Genomic DNA, 12881 nt, shown 5'->3' on the forward strand with positions numbered 1-12881 from the left:
GTATCCTGAGAAAGAACATTACCAGGATCAAAAATTCAATATTTACAAACTTCAGTGGTTTGCCTACAAAAAGTAAACCATATGAAAATACGTAGCTGCTTTAATTTAAATTACATATAATCTCATGCTTCAGTATATAAACTAATCTAGCCTGAGATAGAGGGCGGTCTCTCTTAAGAGAAATAACTGACTTTTTTGTGAATAATCTGTTTCCATGGGTTTGTCTTAACATGTGTATGCCAGTGTCCTGAGCTTCAGAAAGCTATTGGAAAAGGCTACCCACCTGGGCTGAATGAGTGTCCTTGGGCAGCACTGTGGCTTCAGAGCCAAAGCTTTATAGAATGTAATCTCCTCATCTTTTAGAGCCCTAATTTCCATGGCAAACTAGTGTGAGGATGCTTTCTCTGGATATTGAATTTTACATTTGGCTTTGCCAACTACCCTTTTCAGACTTTATATTTCTTCCAGAAGAAATTATATTTTATAAAAATGTGGGCCTTTAAAAGTAGAAGGGAGCCAAGCAGGATTTTTGCTGTTCATATGAGTTCTGTACACATATGACCCCTCTGATGACATCCCAAGGAATATGCCCACTGCCCTTCTGGGGGCTGAACCATCTGGCAGCCTGTGAGCCAGCTGTCTTCCACAGAGTGACCTTGACAGGCTGGATGGGTGGGCAGAGGCCAATGGGATGAGATATAGCAAGGCTAAGTGCAGGGTTCTACACTTTGGCCACGACTATCCCAAGCAGCGCTACAGGCTGGGGACAGAGTGGCTGGAGAGTGGCCAGACAGAAAGGGACCTGGGGGTGCTGGTTGATAGTAGGCTGAACATGAGCCATCAATGTGCCCAGGTGGCCAGGAGAGCCAGTGGCATCCTATTCTGTATCAGGAATAGTATAGCCAGCAGGATAAAGAAGGCTATTCTCCCCCTGTACTCAGCACTGGTCAGGCCACACCTTGAGTCCTGTGTCCAGTTCTGGGCCCCTCAATTCAAGAAAGACGTTGAGATGCTGGAACGTGTCCAGAGAAGGGTGACGAAGCTGGTGAGGGGCCTGGAACACAAACCCTATGAGGAGAGGCTGAGGGAGCTGGGGTTGTTTAGCCTGGAGAAAAGGAGGCTCAGGGGTGACCTCATTGCTGTCTACAACTACCTGAACAGAGGTTGTAACCAGGTGGGGGTTGGTCTCTTCTCCCAGGCAACCAGCAGCAGAACAAGAGGACACAGTCTCAAGTTGTGCCAGGGGAAGTATAGGCTGGATATTAGGAGGAAGTTCTTCACAGAGAGAGTGATTGCCCATTGGAATGTGCTGCCCAGGGATATAGGGGAGTCGCCGTCCCTGGAGATGTTCAAGAGAAGACTGGATGAGGCACTTGATGTCATGGGCTAGTTGATTGCTTAGGGCTGGGTGATCGGTTGGACTGGATGATCTTGGAGGTCTCTTCCAACTTGGTTGATTCTATGTTTCCGTGAATAAATTCCCTTCCACAAAACAAATCTGGCCAGCTCCCTCATAAATGTGACACTATTTTAACTTGCTTGTGCATGACCATACAAACTGCCTCTCTGCTCCTTTACTTCTGGAATCTGGTACAACTTGCCTGCAGAGATGTGCCTACGGGAACATTTAAGGAGAGATACTACACAACAGTTTTGCCATAAGAAAGATAAGTCCTTCCACAGCAAGAGTACTAGAATACTAGAAATTTTAAGCAGAGATACTACACAACAGTTTTGCCATAAGAAAGACAAATCCTTCCACAGAAAGAATACTAGAAATTCCTTGAAGTGCTAAGAATCTTTCCTTTTTTTTTTTTTTTTTTTAACACAGGTCTCAAAAATAGTGCTTAACAGCTGGTATACTGTTTCTCAAAACTGCTCTGATAAAACATTGTCAAAATTATCCTTTAGACTAGAAGAAAGGCCAAATTAGTTACCTAGGCTTAAAATATAATACATATTGAATAATGATGCATGTTAAAAAGTCAACTCTACTTGTTTAATATTTGTGCCCTTTTTTCATTTATTGGTTTTCTGTTTGAAAAGCATTCCATGTTTCATTGCTTTCATCATGTTGTAATTTCGTGTTGGATGCTGCCACTGCAATACTATACAAAAATCACAGCAGTAAGTGATTTGAACCCTCTCCAAGTGTGCTGTGAATTATTGGAATAAGACTGGGAAATCATTTAATATTTTGTTTTATAATTATTTTAGAACTAGTTTTAGTTTTGAATAAGTGATGCATTCTATATTATAGAAGAGGAGCATGTTCTACAATTTTTTCCTTAGATTAGTATTATTATTGTTACATGCGTAGGATTTGTGATATGTATTTGGTTTCTAATAATAAAATCATTGCTTTGTTTTTCCATTAACTACAGAAACTATGCCTGTTCCAGACCAACCCTCGTCTTCTGACAAGACAAGTTCCCTTAGTCCTGTGTTGAACACATCCAATGGCGATGGATCTGAAACTGAGACAACCTCTGCCATTCTAGCTTCAGTTAAAGAACAGGTATGCAAGTGCTGCATCTGTAGGCTAGGAAACAACAGTACGATTTAGTGTTTTGATTTTGGGGGGTTTGTGTTTTACAGAGGATTCATGTGCAGTGCCTGGACCATTTCATTCACAAATGCATATTGCAAAGAATTGAATTTGTTTCTTAGCACACTTCTATATGCTGTCCTACTGTAATCGAATTATTCATTTTCTTCTCCACTTCAACTCTTTACTGTGGTTGAAGATTTTTAGAGATCTCTCCTGTTCTTGCATGTCTGTGTGTGGATTTACGGCATATAAGTGTGGCATACAAGAGCTGTAGTGTAGACAAATTAGTTATGGAGATGTGTTGTCCTAGACTTTTTAGTTAAAAGGATTTATAAGAATTCTAGGATTTGAAAATGTGATATATACACCTTTTGGTGGGGATTTTTTGTTGTCGTTTTTTTATTTTGTTTTTTTATTTGTTGTGGGTTTTTTTGTGCAAAACTTGATGTGAGCTCCCCAGAGAGTTTGTGGACTCTCCCTCTTTGGAGACTTTCAAGATCTGTCTGGATGTGTTCCTGCGTGACCTGCACTAGATTATATGGTTATATGGTCCTGCTCTGGCAGGGGGGTTGGACTCGATGATCTCCTGAGGTCCCTTCCAGCCCCTAATATCCTGTGATACTGTGATCCTGTGAGATTGTTTTAAGGCAAAATTTGGTGTAGGGACAGGCTTTTAGCCTTGGATGACTGAACTTGAAAGTATGAGTAGTTTTTGAAAGAGAGATCTTTAGTGTGATTCTCTACTCAATTCCAGTAAGACAGGTTTGGACACTTCAATGTAAATTTTTGTGGGCTGAGTGAGTTTTTACATAGTGCTTCTTTTTATTTTGGGAGATGATCAGGATTCCAATTCATATAAACAACTTGTCTCCACCTCTGTCTCATTTGGCTCAACTGCAGCAATATATATGCTAAAGAGTGACATTAAAAGATAGCTGCTTTTAGTGAGCTTTCTCCTTGCTGGAGGTGTCTGAATTGTTTCACCAATTATAAAATAGTGATCTTTCCCTAAGATGTTCACTGCTTCTTTAGTGAATTTAGTGCACAAATTCTGCTTGCAGTACGTAACACCATTGCAATAAAAGCTGTTGAGTCTCTGGGCTTTCATGAAAATTGAGACTTTGCTTGTCATTTCTCGCTTGCATGTATACCAGTTCTCTCTTTTGGGTGTTATATTTTCTAGTTCTGCTGAGAGGAATGCAAAAAAATAAGGCTTGTAATGTGGAGTTTTGTCTTTAAGATTTATGGCATGTTGTTGTGTTGGAGATACCTGTGGTTTAGACGTTTGTATGGATAATCTCTTCCATGACAATGGTATAACTTGGACATGTACCAGTGTGTCAGCCTGTGTTACTGTATTATTTTGAAGAAAAACACCTGCCTTAGATTTTGACTCTCTGGTCTTGAAAAATGTACAGGGAAGTTACATAGGTAGAAGATATGTGGCATCAGTGTGTCAGAATGTGGTACGCAGTATTGAATATTGAGAAGTTCTCTATTGTTGGCTTTTGCTGGTTTATAACTGTTCATGTATTTTGCAACTGAATCTCCCACTCCTGTAGATCAGTTTTTCTATTTCCCACAATATTGTGTACTTTGACAGACTTTCTTTATTTAATACTTGTTGGAAGAATTCTAGGTAAGGATACCATCTTGGGCTTCAGGCAGATGAAATACATTGCATTGATTCTGCATTAGGGGTGTAAATGAAGTGAATATCTAACTGATTGTTCAGATGGCAAGTCCTCTGCTTTTTAAAAGAAGGATTTCATTACTTTGCTGCCTGACATGCAATTTTACTTCATGTACCCTTTGACTATAGCTGAAAATATACCCAAAGTTTTAGAAATATTGACACAGATTATTAATTGGAAGTACTGCTAGGAAAAAAATGGATGATTGAGTTCACAATGAAGATGTGTTTCAGTGAATCAAATATGTCGATATTTTCATCATTTGTGCTAATGCTTTGAAAAGTTTCCCTTTTAAAATTACCTTGAGACACTTGTGGCAGTTTCATTTTACTATTACCAATGAAATAGCTGCAACAGTGTGTTTACATGACTACAACAGAGTAAACTGCAGGATTTGTGATAATACTGACTGTAATAGATGTTTGCAGTCTTTGAAGAGGGCAAGACACATTAAAGAAGGAACAGAGAAAAAGTCATAGTTAGAAGTATTTGCTCTACTTACATTTTTTATGTGAAACATGATGCTGATTTCAGAGAATACAGAAGTCTTTAGCTTTGAGATGGTTGTTGTTAGCTTTTGATTTTTTGTTTTGTTAAAACAAGAAGAGGAGTATCAATTTAGGGTTAAAAAAAACCCCTGACTTTGTAAGACTTCTATTGTTCCTAAAGTAACTCAGTTACCAATTTTCCTGTTAGAAAACATATTTGATGAGAAATTGTGGTAAAAACAGACTAAGACCCATGTACTAGTAGGGTAGTACTAGCTAGTAAAGACTAGCAGGGTAGTAACAATTAAGCCTTTTAATGCATGTCAGTATTAAATAAAGGTAATGTTACTTAAGTGAACTTGTACATTGGGTGTTAGTACTCTTTTTGGAAACAGTTACAAATGTCATACATATCTTATATGTGTGTGTATAGTTAAAAACTGTAAATAGAAGTAGCTGTAGAAGTTGTAAGATTTAATTTCTTCTCGGCTCTGTCAAATTGTCCTTCACATGTCTTTATATCATGACTGAAGTTTAGAACAAAATCATGTATCTAAATGGATGTTTTAATTCTAACAGGTCATGTTTCGTACAGTCGTCCAAGTACTGGGCTTCCAAGTCTGATCATAGAATGACTTTTGCAGTCATTTTCTCTCATACAATGCATGCCATATTGTAATACATGATAGTCACTCAAAAAAAAATCTCATTCTTTTTATAGAGGAAGCAGTAATTACTCTAGTAACCTTAAGTGTTCTGTAGCTTTTCTTAATAGGTTCAATTATACATTCATGTCTTGCTCCCCCTCAAGCATCAGGCTCTGTCTCTGCCTTTAAAAGTTTTAGGAGCGCTGTTTCAGCCCCGTGCAAATTACGTTCAGTCAATAGATTTCTTTCATCATCTAAGTAGAACATCAATATCTTCACTTCCTTAAAGAACTCCCTTGTTTCTAATGGGGTTTTAAAATATTCCAGAGAGACATTCCTCTTTTATTTTAGCCAACTTTTATTTTCATTACTCTGTTAATTTTAGATAAGAACTAGACTTGGCTATATGATGTTTTCAGGAGCAGAAGTCTGTACAGTGGATGCCATACTACTGTGCTGCTGGATGGGCCAATGTATTACTGAAATACAAAGCTTAGTAAGTATATCTAGTGCTTCTCAGGTACATCCTCAGGTTGCTTTTGAAATCTATGATTACTGCTGTAAATGGGGAGCTGAGTGGAAAAGTTTTGAAAGGTGACATCACAGCAGCTGGTGAAGAAAGAACTGAATTTGCTTACAATATGCCCTGGTATATGGGATCCTTAAATTCTTGATTTAGTCTGAAACTGATTTTACATAGCTCTTTGAAGCAGCCGTAAGCATGTTCATGTTGTGCTTCTCAGGAAACAGTAGTTTACAACAATGGACCTAGACAAGTAATTCCTATTCAGCACACCCATGTCCTGTCAGTCATACCTTAGGTACAGTAGCCACAGTAGATGCAGTACCCATTAAACAAGCAAACAACCAAATAAATAAATTTGCTTATAAAAGAATGTGGTGATAATCCAAAATACATATTTTTTATAATTGTTTGAAATTAACTGTGAGTGCAAAGGTTTCTGTGAAGATTTAGTCTGATAGAAGAGGAAATATATCCTCCCAGCAAAATCATCTTTGAAGAGATGGAAAAAAAAGCCAATTATCGGAATAAAATTAGAGTTAAATATGATGCTATTTTAAAGTTTAAAAACTAGTAGTTCGAAACTACGAATTTCAGAGAAGCTGAGTAGAATGCCACTTGGTGACAGCTCAGTCTGATGTTAATTTAAAGCACTATTAAAGGCCATCACAAAGGCACAATTTTCTTTCTTATCGTGAAGCCAGTATACGTACACACTTTTTTATGATCCAGAAGCATTTCTGCCTTAACTTTCCCCTTTTTCGTCAGTAGTGGAAGAATTTCAAATTTGGAATAGAGATACTCCAGAAAAGTAATAATATTGATCTCAATTTCCATATAATTTAAATTTTATTACTACATTTCTAGCATTTTAGCATATTACATTTGTAACTTTTGAACATTATTTCTTTTTCTGTAGTACTACTTATAAGGGCTTTATAAAGTGCAAAATATTTTCATACTTAAACCCAAATCTTTTAGCTGGCATAATGGAATAGATTCTCAGTCTCATCTCTATCATTTCAGAAGGAAATCTAAATGAACTTAAAATATTTAGAGATGGCTAGTCAAATTGTACTTTTTCCTGTAGTGATGTAGTTCTCTCTGTTGCACTGAGAAATGTGGACTTGGGAAGTAATGTCAGGAATACTCCTGAGGAGATAAGTTGAAAATCACCATCCAAAAAATAAGACAGCTTCGTTGACAAGCAAACAAACTTTGAAGACAGCAAGGTTGAATGTGTTGTCTTCTTTTTTGGTGAAGGGTGGTTGGATCGATTTGCTGGTTTTGAAAGCTGCAAGCCCAGGCTTGCAGCCTTGTATATTTTCTATGCAAATTAAAATTACTATTCAAGGATATTGCTTAATTCAAGCATAAAAAGAGAAAAATACTGGAAACAGGTAAGATAATTAAGTCTCAGGAGCATAAAATATACAGAAACATAAATGTGACTTCCTTTTAGTCAAGAAAGTGGGCAGACCTGAATGAGACACACCCAAAACCCTCTGCTCTCCTGTATATTTAAATAAGGATGCTATGTTGGACTTTCTGAATTATGCCACATAAGTTGCAGTCACTGTTCTGAAGGCAGCTGCTGGACACGTGCAGAGTGCATGATTCCTTAGCTGACTGATTCCTTAGCAAGCCATGTAGAGCAAAACAATAACATTCCATGTGTGCCAAGAACAACATGCTCATGTTGGCACCCTTTGATTGGAACATGCTGCACAAGCCACCTCCTTGACATGCTAGCACCTTCTATTGGGAAAAGATTTTAGCTTATGTATGTGGTTTGGTTTTACTGGTTGAATGACTGATAACAAAGAATATATAAACAGCCACTCTGAGCAGTAGTTATCTTCAGTTATGGCTTTGTCTAGGAACTTCTGCTTCTGTTAGCTACTTCTGGCTAGGGCTTTGGTGTAGGGATGATGCAAGGGATATGCTCAGGGCTTCTGCTAGCTGCTTCGTCTGTTAAGGGCTTTCAGGACTTCTTCTGTAAGTGGCACTCTAAGACTCTGTAATGCTGGGGATTCTACAATGCAGCAATAAAGGACTTCTGGGAGGACTTCTGAGATTGTCTGCTCTTTGCTTAACTCATAATTCTTTCCCTCAAGGTTAACATTGCGTGTATGATAGAACATCACACACTTTGATTTGATAGGAGGTACTACATGGGCTTCCCTGTTCTATGAAAACAACAAATCCAAGTCCTGAGACCAAAGTGGTTTTTTTCTTCTTTTTAAAGATTTCATTGGAAGGATAGAATCATAGAATGCAAAGGACCTCAAGAGGTCATCTAGTCTACTCCCACTGCAGTAAGAAGAGACATCCCCAATTAGATCAGGTTTCTTGGAGCCCCATTAAGCCTGATCTTGAATGTCTTCAGGGTTGGTCTTCCACCACCTCCCCAGGCAACCTGTTTCAGTGTTCCACCACTCTCACAGTAAAGAACCCCCCTGGGCAGCCTGTTCCAGTGTTTCTGTCACCCTCACAGTGAAAAAAATTTTCCTCATGTTTCCATATAACTTTCTATGCCTCAACTTCCATCACTGCCCTTTGTCCTGTCATTGGGCATCACCAAGAAGAGCCTGACTCCATCCTCTTGGCACTCACCCTTTACGTATTTATAAACATTAATGAGGTCATCCCTTAGTCTCCTTTTCTCCAAGCTAAAGAGAGCCAGATACTGTTACTCATCACTACTGTTTTAGCTTTTGTGCTACTTTTAATGGATATCCTCTTTCAATGCTGTGCTGTACACTATTGGCTCTAATCTGTTTCAGCAGATTAGAAAGGAGATGTAATAATAATGAGGTTTTCAGCAAAACCTGCTGCAGCTTGTATTGTCTATTCTACCATATAGCAGCATTCTCTACAACAGTCTATTTACAGTTACTTTCTTCAATTCTTTCTGTTTCATCATTGTCAGTAAAACTGAAGTATGTTCTGTATTTTCACATGCTAGTAAAGCCTTATTGTCTTTAGTGAAGGAATTTAATTTTTTATTTATGGTTGTTTCACAATAATTTTTTTAGAATGATTATGCTTAGATTCTGCCTGCATTTGGATTAGAGATTCCAAAAGTGTTGTGTTATTTTGTCAGAAGATTGTCCTATTCTGAACTTCGTTTAAAATAGTTGAATGAAGACTTGGAACTTGTTAAAGGAGAGATTTCTTACCAGGGTTAGGATTTTATTGCTGGTTAGTTACAACATATAAGTTACTGCTGCTCTTGTTAACTTTGGCCCTAATGAAACTGTAGTTCTGCAAGGCAAGAATTGCCACCCAGTTGCCGTACCCGTCTTAATTTTATTTCATAAGTGAAATTTATTTTATTGTAGAAGAAATGTGTATTGTATAAACAGTTCAGTTTTCTCCTTTAGCATTTTTTTGGCCCACACAGTAAAACCGTTATTACTGAGAGCCCTGGATGCTGTGAGACAATTTTTGAATTAGAATAACTTAATCTTTAGTATCTTTGACACTTTCATAGTAAGTTAATACAATCTCTAGAGGGAAGTTATTCTAAACAAGAGCTCCCTATCTGTATACCCTGTGTAATAGAACAACATAGATAATAGAGTTGTAGCACTCTCTCAGTGACTTGGCAGCCAGTCAAGTGTCTGGAAATGATAATACTCAGCTTGTGTAAGTAAGCTTGTGCCAAGTAAGACCTGATCTGGCTTCATGTGATCAGATGAATTCACCGTGTTTTTAAGCACTCGCAGTTTCTAAAGTAATGAAACAAAATTAATTAATTGCTTCTAGATCCTAGTAAGTGTTGAATGGCTTACTGAATCTTGGTGGTTTGCCTGCATGAATAAAATACATCTGTTTGGACTATGTCTTCTTGACCTCTCATTTTTCCACAGTTCCTCAGGTTCAAAACTTTGCCTTTTTGTATTTCCTTTTTCCTAGGATTCAGTACCTTAAAAGCTGCCTTTTCTACATGCTCCAGAGTTGCTGTGGTGCCTTTGTTGGTGGAGCTGTATTCATCCTTCTGAGCCTTGAAAGATACTGAAGGTCCAGATACATGGATTTTAGAAAATTAAATGGGACAAAAAGAAATTATACAAAAGGAGATCATAAAGCATGGCTAGTTGTCTGGCTATGGCAAATATGAAGTCATCTTCCCTCTTGGTCAGGGAAGAGTTATTTCCTTTTTCATCCAGCCTCCCTGTCTTAATCTTGCTATACTTGTGTATCTAGCAAATCCTTTCTCATGCACTTCTTACCACAGAAGGTGTGGAGAACGCACTAACTGTTGCTGTTGAATAAACAGCTTCATTCATTTGAATAAGCTAGGTGTGTAATTTTCACCCCATTCCTGTGTAAATATAATTGGAAAAGATGTCTAATCCTTCAGATCCTTAAGCATGACTATCTAGACTTACCTGAGTATCATAAAACATCTAATGAAATTATTCATATGAGTTATTTGCAAGTTGGAGGGCTTGGAGATTTGGGATAAATCCTGATTTTAATTTAAAATTGCTAAAAAGCAATTTTATCATATACATTTTCAAATGTAAATGATGTAATATTCAAATCCTATTGCTTTTTTTACCTCATCTTTCTTTTTTTCCCTCTGCTGCTGGAACTTACTTTCCTGTATGAAAAGGAAATAGGCTACTGTATTTACATAGTTTGAAAGAGAACAGATAGTCTGTTTTAAAATACTTTATACTGATAGCACATTACATAGATTTAAATATTTTCTATATTGTTTGGCTTTCAGAGGGGCTTTGTCACATATTTCATACTTAAGATGTATCTGTTGGGCTTGCAGAGAATTTGGAAGTATTCTTTATAAATTTTAAAAGGCTAAAAATCTAGTAGAATGTGAAAAGGCTGGTCTTTAGTGGGGGAAGACAAAAAAGAGGTGTTTAGGGGTAAGGGCTTATTTTTCTCTTGGTAAAAGTACTTTTGTTTTTGTGTTTTTCAGGGTTTGAGTTTTTCGCTTGTTTGGAGTGTTTTTGCTGGCTTTTTTTTAAAGTGTGGATTTTGTGGTTTTTTTTAATGGCTATAAAGTATTTGCAAGCTAGAGATAAGTATCTGAAAGTAAATGTTTAGTTAAGCATCCAGAATAATTTTTAAAAGGAAATACATTATAAATGTGTTGTAGTTTAAGAGGCTATTATTTAAATATATCTCTGTATCAACAGAAAGTTAGATGGTGTACAATTGGTGAATTAGAGAAAATTAGATGTTATGTAGGCTCAGTGTTTTAAGGATTGCATGTCACTGAGTAACAAGGCTAGTTTTCCTGTTTTATGCTACAGCAAAACAGAATTGAAATGAATGATCTTGTGCTCTATATTGTGAGGTTCCAAACAGAATTATACAAAACCCCAATTGTTTTGTTGTTTGTTTGCTTTTGTTGGGTTTTTTTTGGAAAGTAAATGTTTTGGCTTTCTTGAAATACTCCTCCCTTCTTCCTTTGCCCCCTGCCCCAACCCATGTCTTTCAAGGTAGCACCTTGCTCCTTTCTAATCATCATTTCCAAACAAGAAAATGTTTCAATGGAATATTTTAAGGTAAGTCTAATGATGAATGCAGCTATGATTTTAATGTTACCTAATCACTTTGCAAAAGCAGTTATACACCATTTACATGACCTGGGACAATTGGGTAGTGAGGTGAATCGAGAATTGGTTGAAGGAAAGAGGTCAGAGAATTGTGGTCAATGGGACAGAGTCTAGTTGGAAGCCTGTATCTAGCGGGGTCTGTCAGAGGTCAATACTGGGACCAGTACTATTCAGTATATTTATCAATGACCTGGATGAATGCTCTAGCTAGATTCCAAAGTCCAAAGACAAAGACAATCACACACACACAAGTACCTAACAACCCAAAGGTAATCTTAGAAGCGAGTGTCCACCAGAGGCTACTGCTTTTCCCCATTGCAGCTGCACTGGTCGGAGGTGGGTAGGGAGGATTCTTTACAGGTGTCCTCCTGGAGGAAACGTGTCCCTCTGTCACAGCTGCTCGAGATCCTGGAGGAAGTGTCCCCTTTTATTGTGATCCAGCCCCTTGTCCCTGCTCGTTTGGCCAGAACATGCAGGGAGAGGTGCCAAATTCTGCTTCCGCATACATAGGAGTGAAGGTTCCTGTGCATGCATACACTAGGTTTGGGGAGGCCACAGGCACTGGTGGCGTTGTTACTAAAGTCCCAGCTGGCATTTCCCAATTATCCTTATGTGCTTTCCTAATCAGCCTTGCTTTCAAGACTCCCACCTGCCAGTTCCTTATCTCGGAGCAGCATATTTTGCCTATACAGTGGAGAATATTCGTGGGCCAGCAACGGACCATTTCCCAATTAACCCATTCTAATACATGCCATGTTAACCTGTCCTAATACAATGAGGAAAAAGAGTATGCTGGTAGCAAATTTGCTGATGACACAAAACTGGAAGGCGTGGCTGACACACCAGAAGCCTGTGCTGCCTTTCAGCAAGACAGACAGGCTGGGGAGTTGGGCAGGGAGAAATTTAATGAAATTCAACATGGACAAGAGTAGAGTCTTGCATCTGGGAAAGAACAACGCCATGTATCAGTATAGGTTGGGGACTGACTTGTTGGAGAGCAGCTCTGAAAGGAGGTTGTAGAGAGTTGCACAGCTGCTGTGGTATGAGTCTGAAATGCATCATCATCCTTACTTGCAGTAATATGAAAATAGGGAAAAAAAGGTTTGGTTGTAGATTTCAGGAATTTAACTACAACCAATATCAAGTGGTTTCCTCAAAACAGAACCATTTTGTACTAGAATTCTTAGTAATTTTTTCACACATGCCCTTTTGGACTAATATGCAGAGAGCTTTGTTGATATTTAAGTTATCTTACTGTAACAGAAGTGTATCTGTAAGCACTTCAGTTGAGCTTGTGTAATTGTGACAGAAATAGCTGCGGCTGAAAATTGATATTGAGTATCACAATAAACCCATTTATTTTTCTGTACATGGAAGCATACATTTT

General features: G+C 38.0%; 1 protein-coding gene across 1 annotated transcript in view; it reads left to right on the plus strand.

Moving 5' to 3' along the window:
* The first annotated feature begins 2389 nt into the window (after positions 1-2389).
* Positions 2390-12881, plus strand: part of CTNND2 (catenin delta 2) — a 492311-nt gene continuing 481819 nt past the window's right edge. The window contains exon 1 of the mRNA XM_054381916.1: positions 2390-2518. Within this exon, the coding sequence (XP_054237891.1) occupies positions 2390-2518 (129 nt within the window). The remainder of the gene's footprint in view (positions 2519-12881) is intronic.

Source organism: Indicator indicator, chromosome 6, assembly GCF_027791375.1.
Source record: "Indicator indicator isolate 239-I01 chromosome 6, UM_Iind_1.1, whole genome shotgun sequence".
Lineage (NCBI taxonomy): Eukaryota > Metazoa > Chordata > Aves > Piciformes > Indicatoridae > Indicator > Indicator indicator.